This window comes from Physella acuta, unplaced genomic scaffold, assembly GCF_028476545.2.
Source record: "Physella acuta isolate Inbredline_101_S28 unplaced genomic scaffold, ASM2847654v3 ptg000446l, whole genome shotgun sequence".
NCBI lineage: Eukaryota > Metazoa > Mollusca > Gastropoda > Physidae > Physella > Physella acuta.
Window position 1 is genome coordinate 111,517 of NW_026731965.1, and position 19,927 is coordinate 131,443.

Below are 19,927 nucleotides of genomic sequence, written 5' to 3' on the forward strand. Positions count from 1 at the left end.
CATCACCTTCAATAGCTGCGCCATCACGTAATGGCTGCGTTCAAAAACCATTGCGCGCCTACTGAACGTGATGTTTAGTAGGCGCGCAATTGTTTTTAGTCATGTAACTCTATTGTAAATAAAACATGTAAAGTACTGAAAAAAAATTCATAAAAAACGTTTTAATAACAAGCTTTTATGTAATGATGCACTAAAAAGTAGAAAATAAATTATAGACTACTATTTAAATAACTATAAAGAAAAGCGTGGGTGTCTTCCTTAACATTAGTAAAGGTATACAATAGATACTATAGTGACCCACGCTTTTCTTTATAGTTATTTAAATAGTAGTCTATAATTTATTTTCTACTTTTTAGTGCATCATTACATAAAAGCTTGTTATTATAACGTTTTTTATGAATTTTTTTTTCACGATGGTTTGATCTGTTCTGACGCCCATATTTCTCTCAATAATGTAAAAAACAATAAATTGTTTCCTTTTCCGCAGTTGAAACTCATATTTCAGAAGATTTCTTTAATACTGCATTATTGAACAGTGATGATAAAATTAAACTCCCCTTCCCACCCCCATTCCCTTTCCTTGTCGCACCAAAATATACTGTTGACTTTTTTTTTTTAGCCTGACAACGCGATGTTGTAAATGACACAACAATGTCACAGGTTATGTAACATCAGATACTTCATTCAAAAATGTTATGTAACCAGGCATAAGCTGGTCTCGACTTTGTGGGTTGTGTTTCTAAAAAACTCATAATTATGTCCTATCATCCCTTTTTTTCACAATTTTTTATCGGTTCTAACACCCCTACTTTTTTACTTAATTTTCTACACGCGCATGTAAAAAAATGTCTTAATATTGGTATCAAACTAATAGACTCTTCCTATAAGAGGTGTGTTATAATGAAGGAATCATAGTATTATTACCTACAGTAATTTGGACAAGGATTAGGGTTAGGGCTATGGTATAACTTGGATTTGTGTTTGAATAATAATATATAATGGTTGGCTTCCAATTACCGATCGATGTTTAATAAACAATCTAATAGTTTAGGTCTACAACTTTCCGTAGCCTAACACCCCTTTTCAGAAGATTCCATAATTCTTTAATAATTGTGCCAATCACAACACAATCAACCCCCCCCCCCCCCCCTTTCCGCCCTTCTATCTCGTTCATGAAAAGTGTTCACACTTTTTAAAAGTCCAACAGCTAAACATCGGAGTCGTGGATGACGTAACAAGGTCACAGGTTACGTAAAATCAGTTATGTCTTTATAAAGTGTTATGTAACGGTGTAGTCGGTTTCGAATTTGTGAGCTGTTTTTCTAAAACACTCAAGAATGAAGTCCTGTCATCCCTTTTTTCACAATGGTTTGATCGGTTTTGTCACCCCTACTTTTTATTAATCGATTGTTAGTTACGCGCACTTTTAAAAAATCTCTTAATATTTGTATCAAACTAATAGACTCTTCCTAGAAAGGGTGTGTTATAATAAAAATAATCTCGGATTATCACCTACAGTAATTTGGGCAAGGATTAGGGTTTGGGCTTTGTTCTAACTTGGATTTGGGTTTGATTAATAATATGTAATGGTTGGCTTTCAATTTCCGAAGGATGTTTTAATAAACAACCTAATACTTTAGACCTACTACTTTCCGTAGCCTAACACCCCTTTTCAGAAGATTCCATATTCATTAAACAGGTTTGCCAACAACAGAAATTTCACCCCCCCCCCACCCCCAATTCTAAATGTTTGAAAAAAATGAAAAAATTCTATCTACAGCACGTGGTGTTCCCAAGCGGTCACCCATCTAAGTACTAACCACGCCAGATGTTGCTTGACTTCGGTGATCGGGCGAGAACCGGTATCTTCAACATTGTATGGCCGTAGATATACAATAACAAAAAAGTAGTATTTTATAATGATGTCTACATGAACCTTTTGACATAAGCAACACGCACTAAAAAACTAATATTCGTTGATTAAAAATAACTCAAGAAAAATAATTTCAACCTTCGTCTTCTATTTATTTCTGAAAAAAAAGTAAAGAATACATTTTTATAAAAAAATAAAAATTAAAAAAAAAAAAAAAATTTCAATCTACAGCACGTGGTGTTCACAAGCTGTCACCCATCTAACTACTAACCACGCAAGACGTTGCTTGACTTCACGTGTTTCTAAAACCCTCAAAACTAATCTTGGCATCCCTTTTTTCACAATGGTTTGATCTGTTCTGACACCCCTATTTCTCTCAATAATGTAATAAACAATAAATTGTTTCCTTTTCCGCAGTTGAAACTCATATTTCAGAAGATTTCTTTAATACTGCATTATTGAACAGTGATGATAAAATTAAACTCCCCTTCCCACCCCCATTCCCTTTCCTTGTCGCATCAAAATATACTGTTGACTTTTTTTTTAGCCTGACAACGCGATGTCGTAAATGACGTAACAATGTCACAGGTTATGTAACATCAGTTACTTCATTCAAAAATGTTCTGTAACCAGGCATAAGCTGGTCTCGACTTTGTGGGTTGTGTTTCTAAAAAACTCATAATTATGTCCTGTCATGCTTTTTTCACAATTGTTTGATCTGTTCTGACACCCCTACTTCTTTACTTAATTTTCTGCACGCGCATGTAAAAAAATGTCTTAATATTGGTATCAAGCTAATAGACTCTTCCTATAAGAGGTGTGTTATAATGAAGGAATCATAGTATTATTACCTACAGTAATTTGGACAAGGATTAGGGTTAGGGCTATGGTATAACTTGGATTTGTATTTGATTAATAATATATAATGGTTGGCTTCCAATTACCGATGGATGTTTAATAAACAATCTAATAGCTTAGGTCTACAACTTTCCGTAGCCTAACACCCCTTTTCAGAAGATTCCATAAATCTTTAATAATTGTGCCAATCACAACTCAATAACCCCCCCCCCCCCCCTCCACCCTTCTATCTCGTTCATGAAAAGTGTTCACACTTTTAAAAAGTCCAACAGCTAAACATCGGAGTCGTGGATGACGTAACAAGGTCACAGGTTACGTAAAATCAGTTATGTCTTTATAAAGTGTTATGTAACGGTGTAGTCGGTTTCGAATTTGTGAGATGCTTTTCTAAAACACTTAAGAAAGAAGTCCTGTCATCCCTTTTTTCACAATGGTTTGATCGGTTTTGTCACCCCTACTTTTTATTAATCGATTGTTAGTTACGCGCACTTTAAAAAAATCTTTTAATAATTGTATCAAACTAATAGACTCTTCCTATAAAGGGTGTGTTATAATAAAAATAATCTCGGATTATCACCTACAATAATTTAAGTAGTACCCCTTACTCGCTAAGCAGGATGCTCGATTAACGTATGCCAAGTGCCAACATAGTCGCTCTAAAACTCAGGGCGCCAAACCGTGTATTGACGAAAGTTGTACCCTATTTGGCGCCGCCCATAAGAAACTTTATTTTTCTTTTTCGCAGAAATATTTTCTGGAGTATTCTCATCTACTCCCTAGAGTTTCATGGCACTCGGATTAACCGCATCCGAGTTTTATTTTTTATATACCGTGTATAGAGAAAAAGAAATCTCTCCCCCCCCCCCCCCGGGGTCGCCGCCCTTGCAATAATAAAAAATATTTTTTTGCAGAACCCTACCATTGAGTGATCTAATCATCTCCCCAAAGTTTCATGGTACACGGATGAACGGTGTGAAACCAAAGTAGACTTTTATTTTATAAACCGTATATAGAGAAAAATCGCATACTCCCGTCGCGCCGCCCTTGAGAAATTGAAAAAGGATTTTTTTTTACAGAACCCTTCCCTGAATTGTTTTAATCAACTCCCCAAAGTTTGATGGCGATCAGATACATGGTGTCAAACCAAAATCGACTTTTATTTTTATATACAGTATATTGAGAAACATTCCATCATTCCGTGGCGCCGCCCTTTGCGAAATTTAAATTTTTTTTTTACAGAAACCTTCTCTGGAGTGTCCAAATCTCCCCCAAAGTCTCATGGCTATCGGATAACGGTGTCACTTTTATTTTTATATACCGTATATTGAGAAAAATCGCACCCTCCCGTGGCGCCGCCCTTGCGAAGTTACAAATAATTTTTTACAGAACCCTTCCCTAGAGTTTTATAATGAACTCCCAAAAGTTTTATGCCTATCAGAAGAACGGTGTCACTGCAATTCACTTTTATTATTTTTATATACCGTATATAGAGAAAAATCGGACCCTCCCGTGGCGCCGCCCTTGCGAAATTAACTTTTTTTTACAGAACCCTTCCCTAGAGTGGTAAAATGAACTCCCCAAAGTCTCATGGCTATCGGAGGAACGATGCCAAACCAAAATCGACTTTTATTTTTATATACCGTATATAGAGAAAAACAAATCGCGCCCTGCCGAGGCGCCACCCCTGCGAATTTGAAATTTTTCTTTTCGCAGAAACCTCCCCAGGAATATTCTCAACAACTTCCCAAAGTTTCACGGCGATGTGATAAGAGGTGTGGTAATGCATAATGCATAAAAGACACACAGACAGACACACAGACAGACACACACACATACATTGCTTTATATATATATATAGATAGAAGATATAGAAGATATATATATATATATATAAATATATATATATATATATATATATATATATATATATATATATATATATATATATATATATATATATATATATATTGAAGGGTTGAAGGGTGCCACCATCAGGTGCCGCACCGGGTGACACCCAACCTTGTGACGCCACTGTGATTCGGATTGGCTAGGTCAGAATACTTGAAGCGGAGATAGTAACACCACATGGGATGGCGTGTCCTAACGGTCGATCGTCCGCTTGTTAACACGAAATGTACGAGTCCCCTTATCAGGGGCGTAGCCAGGGGGGGGGGGGGGGGGGGCGGGCGGGGGGTGCGGACCGCACCGAGTGACACCATTTAGGGGGGGTGACACCAAGGCAAAAATAGCAATATATATATATATAATATATATAATTCTTTTAAAATGAAGGGTGGTTAGAAAATGATGTATGATTAAGTTTATTTATCATGTGTGTGTGTGTGTGTGTGCGTGTGCGTGTGCGTGTGCGTATGTGCGTGTGTGTATGTGTGTGTGTGTGTGTGTGTGTAAAATGTGCACAATTATTTACCTCAACGATGGGGATAGATACCAATCAAGCATTAAGATAATAGATTCAGCAGTAAATTCGCTATAGTTGATTTTATAAAGCTCGTTTAAACTCAGCAGCAATCAATGCTTTGTTCCCGATACTAAATCATTGGGTCGATTCCTGGCACAGGTTAATACACATTTCATTAAACATTTACTTTACCTCTTCTAGATCGTTGTTCCCATGGCACAAGTTTACAGGCCTACACATAGCACTAAAACAAATACTTAACCTCTACTAGATCGTTATTCCCATGGCACGAGTTTTATGTCTATAGAAAACTAACGAGGCGAGCCGGAGTTGTCCGTAACACAGCGAGGTCTCTATTGAGGTCACGCCAATCCATATTTAGCTCGGTGCACTGTAAGGTCGGGGTGTACAGTGGTACTGTACAGTTAAAACATGTCTGCTGTACAGTGGACGTTACTTGCATTAGTGGCTGCTGTCTGTGTTAAAGTGTTTATACTGGACCAGAGGGCTACTCAACAGAAGGCTTTTTTCATAGACAAATTCAATGCATCTTACGACTACATTATAGGTATGATTTACTCTATACTAATCTAAATTTAGACGAAATAAGAGTACCTATGTCAAAGGTCATTGAAGAAGGCCTACTCGGCTAATATATTATAAAACTGTGATCTAGTGATCGTCGTGTTGTTTATAAGGATAGGGTTTGGGCGAGGGATTTATAATGTGATTTGTTTGTGTTGGAAAATGGGTGGTATGGAGGAAGTCTTATCTCTAGCCATGACTTTTGCTTGTTATTTAATTTTGCTGCTCTACTGCTATGTAAAAACACTGAATGTTAAATTATGCAACGTTTGGATTAAACATTCCTTGTTTTAAATAGCAAAGTTTTGAGCAGATTGAAGCATTACCAAACCATATTCCCCCCCCCCCCCCCCCCCCAAAATGATGTTAACCCCATTACTAACAAAGAAATCCACAAAACTTTTAGTATCAAGCTATGACTTCATTCGACGTGCCAAACGGATCAGTGAACATGAGTAATGAATATCAGGACGGGGTGTAGTTACGTATAAGCGTTAACGAAAGGTTCGCTGTGGTAGTTGATAATCGGCAACGGTTTAGAAGTGTAGTGTCTGTTTTTGTCTACCTAGGTAGCAACAATGAATATGTATAAATAGGCGTAGAAGTAAAAAATAAAGACATTATAGTTCTCAGTAATAATTATCTAATCCCTTAATTATTCCTGTAATAGTAATCTGTAAATCAAAATATTTTGAACTATCAGCTAAATGTTCTAAATAAAAAAAAAATTAAAAAAAAAAAACAAATTCAATACACTATTAGAAGTGAAGCTTACGTATATTTTATCAGAATGTAAATTTTAATTCGCGTTTCTTTTCACGATGAAGTAGAGTTTGTCTGTTTCAGTGACTATGGGATTTGTAGGAATATTGTGGTCAGCGCTTTGCCCAGGCGCCTTTTTTTTTACCCCTAACATGAGTGAGGTACCCCAACAGTGCTGGGTGGACTCAGGGATATTCTACTTACTTGAACCCGGATTCGAACTCGAGACCTTAGGGTTAGAGGCTAGGCCACGCCGTCCATTCACACAATTTTCTGTCCCTTTTTAGTTGGAGCTGGAACCGCAGGTTGTGTGCTGGCAGGCAGGTTGTCTGAAGACCGTGACGTCAACGTGCTGTTGTTGGAGGCCGGGGAGAGTGACGTAGGCAACTCTTTAATCAAAATTCCAGGGCTGTCTTTTGTTAACTGGAACAGTAGCGTGGATTGGGGGTACTACACACAGCCTCAAGATGGACAACTACAAGGGTTTATCGGGAATGTAAGTTGACATGGGTTTATCGGGAGTGTAAGTTGACATGGGTTTATCGGGAGTGTAAGTTGACATGGGTTTATCGGGAGTGTAAGTTGACAAGGGTATATCGGGAGTGTAAGTTGAGATGGGTTTATCGGGAGTGTTAAATGGCATGTGTTTATCAGGAATATAAGTTAACATGGGTTTTTATCTGGAATGTAATAGGACAAGGGTTTATCGGGAGTGTAAGTTGACATGGGTTTATAGGGAGTGTAAGTTGACATGGGTTTATCGGGAATGTAAGTTGACATGGGTTTATCGGGAGTGTAAGTTGACATGGTTTTATTGGGAGTGTAAGTTGACATGGTTTTATTGGGAGTGTAAGTTGACATGGTTTTATCGGGAGTGTAAGTTGACATGGTTTTATCTGGAATGTAATTTGAATTTTTTTTAAATCGGGAATGTAAGTTGACATGTAAGTTGCCATGGTTTTATATGGAATGTAAGCTGTTTTATCAGGAATGTAAGTTCACACTGGTTTATCAGGAGTGTAAGTTGACAGGCATGTATTATAGTGTAATTTGAAACGGTTTTAAATTCGATACGAAGTTCATAGGGATTTTGTGTTTGTGGACTTAAGTATAAGTCTTTTCACTAATTCAGTTATACAATGATAAAGATCCATGGGATGCAGTTTGACTGGAATTTTGTTGTAAGTTAACTTGGGTTATTTTGGATGAAGTTTGATAAGTATTTTGTTGCAAGTGATCATGGGTTGTTCTTTTTTTTTGGGAGGGGGGGGGGGGGGGCGAGGGTAAGTTGGCATGAATGTATTGAGGGTGTAATTGACGACAATGTATTTTGTTGTGAAAGCTAATGGTTATTTATTGCGTGCATGTTTGAATGTAATATGTTGGGTTGTGAGTTGATATAGATTTGTTTAGTTTTGGAAAAAAATTTATCTAGTTTGAATATTTGGGATTTTTCATAAAAATAAATTGATGAGTAGTTGGGTGTGATGTACACCTTTGTGACCTGTGCACAGCTATTTTTGAGGAGACTAATTATGATTTTAAAAAAAAATTAATAATATTATCTAAAACCCAGAGATCGTTCTGGCCTAGAGGAAAAGTCTTGGGAGGCTCTGGCAGCATCAATGGCATGCAGTGGGTCCGTGGTTCCAGACACGACTACAACAGGTGGGCTGATTACCTGGGAACCACTGACTGGGACTACAGACACGTCTTGCCTTACTTCAAGAAATCTGAGGACATGAACATACCTGAGCTAAGGGATTCAGGTACCCGGGGCATATTTAATTTGCAAAGTGCATTTTATTCAGTGCTTATACATTTTTATATTTTTTACCTTTTTTTATATAAAACTTGGTGATAAAAGTAAGGCCTTTAAATATTAAGAATAATTGTCTTTTAATAAAACTAAATTCGATGTATTTTATTTCACTTACAAGCGGCAGTGCGTCCATATATTAGTGTAAAACAATAATGTTATCATCGATCTTACATGAGAATGCATTTTTATTCTTTATAAAATTTAACGATTTAATCCAATTTGTATCGAAACTTCCACACTAAAATTATAGAATTTTTCAAATATTTCCTACGCCAGCGTACCACGGTAAAGACGGTCCAGTGAAGATTAGTCGTCCTGATATTTTACCATTTGCTGCCAAATTAGTCGAGGCAGCCAACTCTGTTGGGTACCCCACCAACCAAGACTTCAATGGGAAAACAATGGAAGGTATTGCTCAAATCATTCTCGCTCACCTGACTATGAATATAATGTTACGTGTCTATATAGCTTGAACTCTATTATCCCCAGGAATATCTTACGTTCAAATTAACACCAAGAACAGCGAACGGTGGTCAACAAGCGATGCTTACATCCATTCAGACTCGACCAGACCGAATTTACACGTGTCTGTACAATCGCACGTCCAGAAGGTTATGGTTTAATTAAATCTTTTATTTTTATAAATTTTTAAAATAATATTTTTAATTATTATGTGTTATTAGTAGCAAGTCTAAATTTATCACATGACGTTGTAAACGTACATTTTTAAAACACTAATTTTATTATCATATAATTCATTGATTATGATTGCAATATGTATCATAATTTTCACAAGTTCACACAAATACCTAACTGAAAACGATAAAACTAATTTCGTTTCTTGTAATATTCAAAAACATTTTAATTAACTCTAAAGGCGCTAGCAATCAAGCAATAATTTGTTAACAACTCGTGGATACCTACTTCATTTTATTCACGTTAAAAATTGTGTAAATGTCAATTAAGAGAATTTCGCAATTTTCAACATATTTTTTTCGGGTTGTAATTTCTTTTAATGTTATATTAGCATTTAAAATCTATTTGTTTGTATTCAGATAATCATTGAAAACAATAAAGCAACTGGTGTTGACGTGATTAAAAATGGCCGCAAGTTCAGAGTCCATGCAAAAAAAGAGGTCATCGTGTCTGCGGGGTCTGTAGGCTCTCCACAGATTCTCATGCTGTCTGGCATTGGCCCTAAAAAACATTTGGAAAGTTTACAGGTATTATGTTTTTATAAACTTATACTAAACATTATTCTTTAACCTAGACCCAAGAGATGTTATTGCAATGGCAGAGATAATGTTATAAATTGAGTTGTATACATATTCATCATATATTACATTATCTACAAATAATCACAGTGATTAGAAAGTTACATCTGTACACAGTGTCAATATTCACCAGTTTTGGAACCTTTTTTTCTGAGAGTATTAATTTGTTTTAAAGTGTACAAAAGCATGCATTATTGTTAATAATACATTTTAAGCAAGTTATAATGATATTAAACCTTTAAAAGTGTGTTAAATATTTGACCGTATTTATTGGAGTCTTGGGAATGCAAATATTTTGTTTCATAAATTTTCCCTTTTCCGAAAAAGTAATCTGAAAAATAATTTGACTTTAATAAAATAATATTAATATTTAAATCACTAATTTAATGAAGTGAAACCTTTGATTATTGTGCTAGATCCCTGTTGTTGCTGACCTACCTGTGGGAGAAAATTTACAGGATCACCTGATGTTTGAGTTGGGTGTTAGCATCAAGGAACCGTTAACTACAGCTCTCAGCTCATTGGCTAGTTGGTGGCCGTTGTTACAATACTATCTGCTTGGCAAAGGTAACACTTTCAGATACAAAATGTTACAATACTATGTGCTTGGCAAAGGTAACACTTTCAGATACAAAATGTTACAATACTATGTGCTTGGCAAAGGTAACACTTTCAGATACAAAATGTAACAATACTATTTGGTTGGCAAAGGTAACACTTTTAGATACAAAATTGGAGTCGGCGTGGTCGAGTCGGTAAGAGCTTATGGTTGCTAGTTCGAACCCTCGAGCAGATGAGGCTCGTTAGCTGGGGACAGCCACTCTTCTAGGAGAGACAAATCAAAACAACTGCTGCCTTGTAGCTTGTTCTTGGTTGGATAAGGGCTATGGGAGCAAATCCAGAAAGAAAAACAGGCTTAAATTTGAGTCAATGGCCTCAATGGCGCTTAATCGGTTTACACGTATACTTAATTGTGTTGGAAAGGGTTCGGCGTGGTCAAGTCAGTAAAAGCTCATGGTTTCTTAACCGAAAAGTCTCGAGTACGATCCCTTTCAACACTAAAAATTAAGAACAATAAAAAAAGTAAGAAAATACTAAATGTTTCAACACTTTTTGACTGGCCAAGTTAACACTTACAAGGTGTACCAATTCTAGTTACTTGGTATAGGTAACATTTTTATTCACAATATGTTACAGTACTGTTTGAAAAACTTTCAGCTATAAACATACATGTTTAGCGCTGATAGATAAGCATTGGGTGGATCTAACACGTCCCAAGAACTCGAGCCCAGGATCCGAACTCGAGACTCTGGAGTTTGAAGTCGAGCGATTAACCATTCAGCCACACCTTTCCACCGTTTGTTCTTGTATATTTATAATGTCGTTGGGTTTTGTGTGAAATAGTTATGCACATTTTGAAGCTAAAACAAAAAGAAAAGGTTATTGAATCTATATTTCAATCGTTTTTTTTTAAGTTTACAAAAAAATGTTCTGCTTTCAAAAAGTCAGAAAACTCAAGTGTTGCCTTATCTCCCCCCAGGACCCTTCACCATACCGATTGCAATGAATAATGTGGTTTTTAAAAGCACAACAGCGGCCACCAAAGAAAGAGACTGGCCAGATTTGCAGATACACATTGCTAGTATACTTTCTGGATCACAGAATCAACCTTACGGATACCACGACAGTGTACGCATATTTGATTATTTCCACTTGTTCAAATCTTAAATCGTGTTTCAGTTCTGAACACTATTTTTTAAATTACTACTCATTTTGATTATATAATTATAATTATTTTGTATTTAAATTGTATAATATGGTTTAGAATGCTCGTTTATTTGCTGCAGGTAAAGAGTCAGATGACCCCAAGGGATGGTCAGCAGTATGGGTTTATGTTTCTACCAACATTGTTGCGACCAGAAAGTAAAGGGACCATAACTCTCCGGTCCAAAGATCCATTTGATTACCCATTCATTTCGGCAAACTACCTAGTGAAACAAGAGGATATTGATTTGTTAATTAGAGGTACGTTCTGTGAGTCTAGGTTTGGTTTTTACTTTAATTGTTTCATATTTTATTATGTTATATTTTTTAAATTAATAGATTCTTTTATAGAGTTTGATGCAGTACTGATAGAGTAAAAATATAAGACAAAAAAATTCCATTTTTTTAAATACAATATCTGTAGGTGTTGAAGAATGTGAAAAGATTCTCAATACGGCCACTATGAAAGCTATTGGTGCTGAGTTCACCGAAAAAGATCCAGCAAGCCAGTGTAAACAGTACAAGTTCAAATCCAAAGAGTACTGGGGATGTGCTATCAAACTGAGACCCCTAACGGTCTACCATCCCGTTGGCACGTGCAAAATGGGACCAAACGGAGACCCATCAGCGGTCGTTGATTCCCAGTTGAGGTATATCATCTTATTGAATTCATGTTATCCAATTGTTAAAAACTAAAATTATTTCAGTCTAATTTTAAAACTATTTTTTCAGGGTTCGTGGTATATCCGGCCTCCGTGTGGTAGACGCCTCTGTGATGCCATGGATTGTGTCAGGGAACACAAATGCTCCTGTTGTTATGATAGCTGAGAAGGCAGCGGACATGATTAAAGGGAAACAACCACTGCCAGCTGAACATATATAAAAACGCTTCTTTAGTATTATGTTTTTATAATTGCTAGAAATATTTGTTTAACAAGGTATTACATGTTTTAATATAGAACGTGTACAAGGTTATTATTTTTTATCACTTCCTAGGATTGCTTTGCATAAAAAGTTATTTTAAGTTTACACACAAAAAAGGGATGTTACTATTGTTAATGTTTCTCTTTTTTTTATATCCCAGCATATAAACTTAAATATTTGTTTGTCACATAATACATTGTAAATTGTTTGCTTCTGAAAGTTACACGTCCAGTACTGACAATTGATTTGGACAAAATAAAAGATCAAATTCAGCTGACTTGATTTTAATTTGTACATAATTAGTGTACATGTACAGAGACAATAAATGTAAGTAGAATAGATAACCACGCACCATTCCAATACTAAAAAATAAAAAGACACATTTAAACTGAGACGCATTCGAAAGTGTGGAAAAGGAAGTTATTGTATTCAAAGCACAAATCTTTCTTTCATCGTTCATGTTTTAACCGTTTGATTTCTTCCATTAGACTTGTACGGATGTTTATTCTATATTTTTTAATAAAATGAAATGTTTTCATAACCTTCTTGTTACAGTGCTTCAGTTTTCGTGTAAAAATGTCAAATTTGTATACTTAAGTGATAATTCATTATATCTAAGCTGAATATAATGCATGGGTATCAAACGTTTCATTCGTTTTATGCGCCCGCACACTCACGTTCCAATTACTCAAGAGCTTACATAAGTGTGTAAATGACTACAGTTAATTCAAATGTCTCTATACACTGAAATCTAATAGATAGCACATACTGTTCCAGCCTTCCAATAAAATATTCAAATCGCGACATAAACAGGAATATCGCCAGCGTAGAAGTACACACGCAAATGTCAATGCTGCTTAGCTTAGAACAAACGCAACGAATTAGTGCACGCAACAAAACAAAAACAACCGAGGTCAGGGTAGAGCTCTTTATTTTTTTACCTAGCACATTAAATTCACAATACGTAAACATGTCTGGTCTACTGTGGACGTTACTTGTACTGGTGGCTGCTGTCTGTGTTAAAGTGTTTATAGTGGACCAGAGGGCTACTCAACACAGGGATTATATGATAGACAAATTCAATGCATCTTACGAATACATTATAGGTAGGTTTGTATTTCTTTTTTAAAGTAGGTCATTAGGTCAAGTATTATTTTGACCTTTGTAATAGTACATGAGTTTGGTATATGGTTGTTGAAAGTGGTAAACGTTAGTGGTTTTAAAGAGAGTTATTAAAAGCCATAAACAGAAACTGTAGAATATATAATACATAATAACTTTCAAAGCAAGTTTTCTGACAAGAGTTAAGAGTATGGTAATGCTCTGGGGTCCATGGAATTCTTTCAGAATAATTCTTCAGGGGGGGGGGGGGGAGGGTACTACCTCCACATAGAAGAATGTAACGAGTGTCCGTTTGTCCTACCCCTTCCCCAACAAAAATTTAAATGCCCCATCACCCCTACGATAAGAGAATAATGTCTAAAAACACTTAACATCGCTATAAACTGTCTCATAGGTTTAAAAGGACCATGTTCTGGGGTACTATCGTTAAGAATCTTGAATCAGTTATAGTGACGGTATGAGAATATATATATATATATATATATATATATATATATATATATATATATATATATATATATATATATATATATATATATATATAAAAGCTTATTTACAAGTATGTAACATTGATCAATGCACGATCCTATTTTAAAGCTCTTTATAAATGAATGTTCCTGCTTATCCTCGATCGATGTAAGTCTAATCCTATTGGCTTTCTCTTCAGTTGGTGCCGGCACCGCAGGCTGTGTCGTAGCCGGAAGGTTGTCTGAAACACGGGATGTCACGGTGCTGTTGTTGGAAGCCGGAGAGAGTGACCTGGGTAACTCCATTATCCGAATACCCGGACTGGCTCTTCTGACCATGGGTAGTAATGTGGACTGGGAGTATTACACTGAGCCACAGGACGGCAGGTTGCAGGGATTTGTAGGAGGTGTAAGTAAAGTTGTGCAGATGTTGCGAGTTGATCTCTTGTTAAACGTTTATGATGAATAAAAAAAAACAGAATGTGCCCATTTCAGAGATCGTTTTGGCCTAGAGGTAAGGTCTTGGGAGGTTCTGGAAGCTTGAACGGCATGGGATGGGTCCGTGGTTCTAGACACGACTACGACAGGTGGGCTCAATACCTGGGCACTGATGAGTGGGACTACAGACACGTCTTGCCTTACTTCAAGAAATCTGAGGACATTAAAGTACCTGAACTAAGGGATTCAGGTAGAGTGATTGTAAATACATTAGTTAAGTATATTCATTGTTAAGTGCATGCAACTTTAAAAATAAAAAAAAATACATTTTGATTATCACACACACACACGCACGTACGCACACACACACATACACATGTATAATGTCATCTATTCCATAAGCTATTAAAGGGTCATTGAGACACATCAGCTGATTTCTCCGCACATTCAAATTACAATCGGGTCAAGTCCCTAATGACAAACAAGTTTCTCCTTTATCTCCCTGGCCGTTTCCCCTTGGTACTTGCACGGTTGACTGCAACTGCTTTGAAGATAATTGCAAAAATTTTATATCAATACTACAATGTGTATTCATATGACTGAGTTGTCGGTTTATGAAATTATATAATTGATTTGCGGGTTTTGAAGTATTACAATCATTGTATTTTACACTCCACTATGATGATTTGCTTTTCCGACCAGTCAGTCTCTATCAAGCACCAACTGGCATAGCGCAAGTGTGTGAGTGTAAATGGATGTGTTAATGATTCACATAACTAGCTACATCATTCTTGTAAATACAGTTACAAATTAACTATCACATTGAGACTTTTTAAAAAAAACACTTTTTCTTTAATTGTATCGAATTGAGCTCTTTGATTTTCATCATATGTTAATCAATAACTTACACGAACACTACATTGTACCCAGTTAGCTCAAATACGAATTATATATATATATATATATATATATATATATATATATATATATATATATATATATATATATATATATATATATATATATATATATCTTATACAAACTTGTAAGGATGTTATATGTCTTGATCATGCAGTAAGCAGTCACAAAATACAATCTTTGAACCTGGTTATTCCCAACTCTACACTAACCTCGAATGTTGTATTTTTTTTTCATTTTTCTGTGTTAGTGTACCGAGGGAAGGCCGGGCCAGTGCAGATCAACCACCCCTCGTTTCTCCCTTTCGCTGAGACATTGCTTGAAGCAGCAAACGCCTCTGGTTACCCAATCAACCCAGACTACAACGGAAAAACTATGGAAGGTATCCGATGCGCAAACTATTACAAAAGTAGTGTAGTAATATTTTTTTTAAAAAAGAAAACACGTTGGATGTTTCAATATGATTCATCATCATCATCATTCCTTTGTGGCCCCTGAAGAGCAAAGGGCTTCAATTACACATGTCCAGCGGACTCGGTTTTTGGCCTGCTCCCTTAATCTTTGCCCACGTGAGCCCGACTGTCTTGGCCTCTTCCTTTACCGTTCTTTTCAATGTTTTTTTTTTGGCCGGCCGACTTTCCTTTTTCCCTGGGGATTCCAGTCCATTGCATGTTTTGCAATATCATCTTTTTCTCTTCTTAGCATGTGTCCAATCTATCCCCATATACGGGCCTTGACATCCTTCTCTATTGGCTGTTGTTTTAAAATTTGCCACAGGTCTTTGTTTGATATTTTGTCTGGCCATCTTATTTTAAGTATATGTCGTAAGCGTTTGTTTATGATCGATGACTGTAGCCTATCGGTATTTGCCTTTGTAAACCCCCAAGACTCCGAGCCATTTGTGTTGAAATCCCAGTTTTGCTCCGCAGTGACAGGGCCGTGCACCTCCACATCGGGCGCAGTGAGTTGAAGGCACATCTAGCCTTGTTGATACGTAATTTTATGTCCTCGTCTGCTCCCCCGTCCTAATTGATCACGCTTCCCAGATATGTGCATGTGTTTGTTTCCTGTAAATCTTCTCTTCTTCAATATGACTACCCTCAGGAATATCCTACTCCCAACTCAACACAAAGAACAGCGAACGTTGGTCAACAAGCCAGGCTTACATCCACTCAGACTCGAGCAGGTCAAACTTACACGTGTCCACTCACTCACACGTCCAGAAGGTCAGATCGGCGATTGCTTAAGATTTGACACATTTATTAAAATCATCAGAAATTATTTTAATTTTAAGTTAATTAAAAAGTATTTTCTTTTAACACGATACTATATATATATATATATATATATATATATATATATATATATATATATATATATATATATATCAGTAACACTATAATTTCTTGTATATACGAACATTGTATTTTTTAAAAATACTAGCAATACTTTCTTTTGTGTCTTCAAATACGAAAATAACTTAAGATAAAGAAAGTGATGATATTAGGCATGGACTGACTTTGAAAATTATTTTACGAAAGATTATAATTTTGGTTTTCAGATACAAGTAATCTATAATAAATTTACTCTATAGACTGTTTAATGTTATACATTCGAATTGTGTATCAGGTAACAAATAAGAGTTTTATGTACAGGGTAATTTAATAGATGCCTACATTAATTATAAGGTTCCTGTAATAGATCTATGTATTTTCACCAGATAACCATTGAAAAGAATAAAGCGACTGGCGTTGAGGTGATTAAAAATGGCCGCAAGTTCAGAGTTCACGCAAAAAAGGAGGTCATTTTGTCTGCCGGGTCTGTAGGCTCTCCACAGATTCTCATGTTGTCTGGCATCGGCCCCAAAACACATTTGGAAAGTTTACAGGTATTTTCCTGTACTGTAGTTTGTTTTAACTTTCAGGTTGTTACCTTTAAATGGGTCTACTACAAATTCCCGAAAGACAATTTCCCAAATGCCGCCTGCTCAAAGGCAGTTTTCTCGAATGGGCACTTTTCCGAGCGCGACAAACGCCCGACTGGACAAATATCCGAATGGACACTTGACCGAATGCAAAAAATTGACACTTTCTTTTTTATCTATGTCATTAAAGGCTACTCGACAGTCAAACTAGCCCATAGCATAATTAAGTATATTTTAATGTAGCATTGTATAAACGTTTATTTTTGGACATTTGTATTACTTGTCAAAAAAAAAAACAACAGTTTACGTGTGTTGATTTGTTGCTACTGTATGCCAGATCCCTGTTGTAGCTGACCTACCTGTGGGAGAAAACCTGCAGGATCACCTGATGTTTGACCTGGGTGTGAGCATCAACCAGTCTCTGACCCTCAGCCTCGATACACTCACCAGCTGGTGGACGATGATCGAATACTATTTATTCGGCACAGGTGATATTGGATTTTTAACCTCGATGTATTCTATCGTTGTGTTTCTTCTTATTGCGTTATAAGACCAAATGTGTTTCCTTATACACCATAAATTATGGTCTTTTTGCTAAGAAATCAGCATTTTGGGGGTAATTTTACTTCAAAAATAAATTTTACGCAGCGTTTTGTTTTAATAATCAATTATCATTTTAAACCAAAACGGAAATAGTAGTGCTGTCCAATATTTTATTTCGTCATTGCAAAAAGCTGTACGGCCTGACCAATTCAGTGTATATACCGATGACTTGGGGAACTCATAATTCACACTGTCAGGCTTGTAATGTCGTAGATATTAACTGAATTGATTGTTTTGAACGACGTCACAATAAAAGACATGATTAAAAGACATGATTGTTATACTCCCAGGTCCCCTCACCTCCCCATTTGCCGTCCAACACCTAGCATTTAAAAGTACAACTGCTGCCACAAGAGAAAAAGATTGGCCTGATCTGGAGATCCACTTTGTTAGTCTACTGCCTCATACGTCCCACCAAAAATACGGCTATACAGATCATGTATGTATTATAAATACTGTTCAAATATCGTAACGGTAATATAGTTTCTAATTTTTACTTGTCTATAACTAAATATGGTAGCTTTTAACCTCTGTGTTAGTTTGAAGAATGAAATTGATCATGAAATGTATTCCTCTTACGCGTAGATCACAGAAGAGATGGCCCCAAGAAATGAAGTTTCTTATGGATTCATGTGTTTACCGTCTTTAATTAGACCTGAAAGTAGAGGGAAGATAACTCTTAGATCCAGTGATCCATTCGATTACCCGGTTATTGTTCCTAACTATTTAGAACAACAAGAGGATATCGATCTGTTGGTTAGAGGTACACAGTACAATGTGTGATTTCACACTTTACACACAATAATTACAGGCATACGAATTTAGTCGTTACGAAATTAATCTACCGAATTTTTGTTAACTTAACCTTTGACATAAAAAATAAAAACACAAATGTAATTTTACGAAAAGAATTCTTGTATTTCCTTCAGGTGTTCACGAGTGTGAGAATATTGTAAACTCTGGCCCTATGAAAGCCATTGTTGCAGAGTTCACAGAGAAAAAACCCTCGTCATCGTGTAAACAGCACGAGTTCAAATCCAACGAATACTGGGCATGTGTGATCAAACAGAGACCTCTGTCTATCTACCATCCTGTTGGCACTTGCAAAATGGGACCAAAAGGTGATCCAACGTCCGTCGTTGATTCACAGTTAAGGTAAACATCTATTATTTTATTATGTTGTTATTGTATTTGGTTTTTCATCAAAACTGTGTGTATTTAGACATACTGCATGACTGATCGCATCGACGATAATAAATAAATAATGATCTGATAACGATTAAATTCTAAAAAGAAAATACATGTTTTAAAACATTTTACAAGCATTAAAAAACTAGTTCAAGAGGTTTTATGATATTTACACTCAATATATTATGAAATACAATCCCAGGGTTCGTGGTATATCAGGCCTCCGTGTGGTAGACGCCTCTGTGATGCCATGGATTGTGTCAGGGAACACAAATGCTCCTGTTGTTATGATAGCTGAGAAGGCAGCAGACATGATTAAAGGGAAGAAACCCTTACCAGCTGAAAATGTATGAACTGTTATTACGCAGTCAACTTTAAAAAGTTAAATAATAATTTCACCTTGTAGCTTTTCAATATACACAGGAATATAATTCTAAATATATGTTTTATTTTGTGTTTTTGTTAGCTGAGAAGCCGCTCTCACGTGGAGTCAGCAAATAACTTACTGTCAATTGTTTGTGAATAGATTGTCATAAAAATAGATTTATTCTTGTCCTTATAGCCTATGGTTATATGAAGTTTCTTGATAGAAGCATTTATTTCATTATCTACCTTGCGTTAGCACGCGCGCGCACTCACTCGCACGGATACACATTTACACGCATACACATTTACATATACACACATTTGCACACACCTCATCAAATGTTCATTGTAAGCAATTTTTAAAAAAAATTGTTTTAATTTTATTTAATCATGCATTGATGGTCTTGTTGATTTGTCGTTGTTAATTGTAATTTTAAAATTACCATAATTGTTTTTGTACTAAACCTTATAACAAATGAAAATGACGTATGTGATAAATAATATTGAATCAAACACTAGTAGTGAATAAAGCTATATAATACAAGATTGTGTTATCTGAAGAAATGTTGAGTTGTTCTTTACTTCACAAAACATAGGTAGGCTTAAACCAATGTTTC

At 35.9% G+C, this 19,927-nt stretch overlaps 1 protein-coding gene and 1 non-coding gene across 4 annotated transcripts; one reads left to right on the plus strand and one right to left on the minus strand.

Annotated features, from left to right (window-relative positions):
- Positions 1 to 1,771: 1,771 nt before the first annotated feature.
- Positions 1,772 to 1,890, minus strand: LOC131943213 (5S ribosomal RNA). Its single transcript, XR_009386868.1, has one exon. It is a non-coding gene; the product is annotated as a 5S ribosomal RNA (ribosomal RNA).
- Positions 1,891 to 5,538: 3,648 nt separating this feature from the next.
- LOC131943196 (alcohol dehydrogenase [acceptor]) lies at positions 5,539 to 19,782 on the plus strand. Of its 3 annotated transcripts, none has more exons than XM_059303205.1 (11): positions 5,539 to 5,721; positions 6,788 to 6,996; positions 8,077 to 8,269; positions 8,599 to 8,730; positions 8,812 to 8,933; positions 9,378 to 9,545; positions 10,013 to 10,163; positions 11,137 to 11,285; positions 11,444 to 11,621; positions 11,785 to 12,010; positions 19,147 to 19,741. In XM_059303205.1, the coding sequence occupies exons 1-11, from the start codon at positions 5,586 to 5,588 to the stop codon at positions 19,295 to 19,297; spliced, it is 1,815 nt and encodes a 604-aa protein (XP_059159188.1). In that variant the 5' UTR covers positions 5,539 to 5,585; the 3' UTR covers positions 19,298 to 19,741. The 3 variants fall into 3 exon arrangements, with proteins under 3 accessions (XP_059159188.1, XP_059159186.1, XP_059159189.1); XM_059303203.1 differs by lacking the exon at positions 19,147 to 19,741 and adding an exon at positions 12,093 to 12,556 and having other exon boundaries at positions 5,540 to 5,721; XM_059303206.1 differs by lacking the exons at positions 5,539 to 5,721; positions 6,788 to 6,996; positions 8,077 to 8,269; ... (5 more) ...; positions 11,444 to 11,621; positions 11,785 to 12,010 and adding exons at positions 13,247 to 13,390; positions 14,074 to 14,282; positions 14,369 to 14,561; ... (5 more) ...; positions 18,342 to 18,519; positions 18,686 to 18,911 and having other exon boundaries at positions 19,147 to 19,782.
- The last annotated feature ends 145 nt before the right edge of the window (positions 19,783 to 19,927 follow it).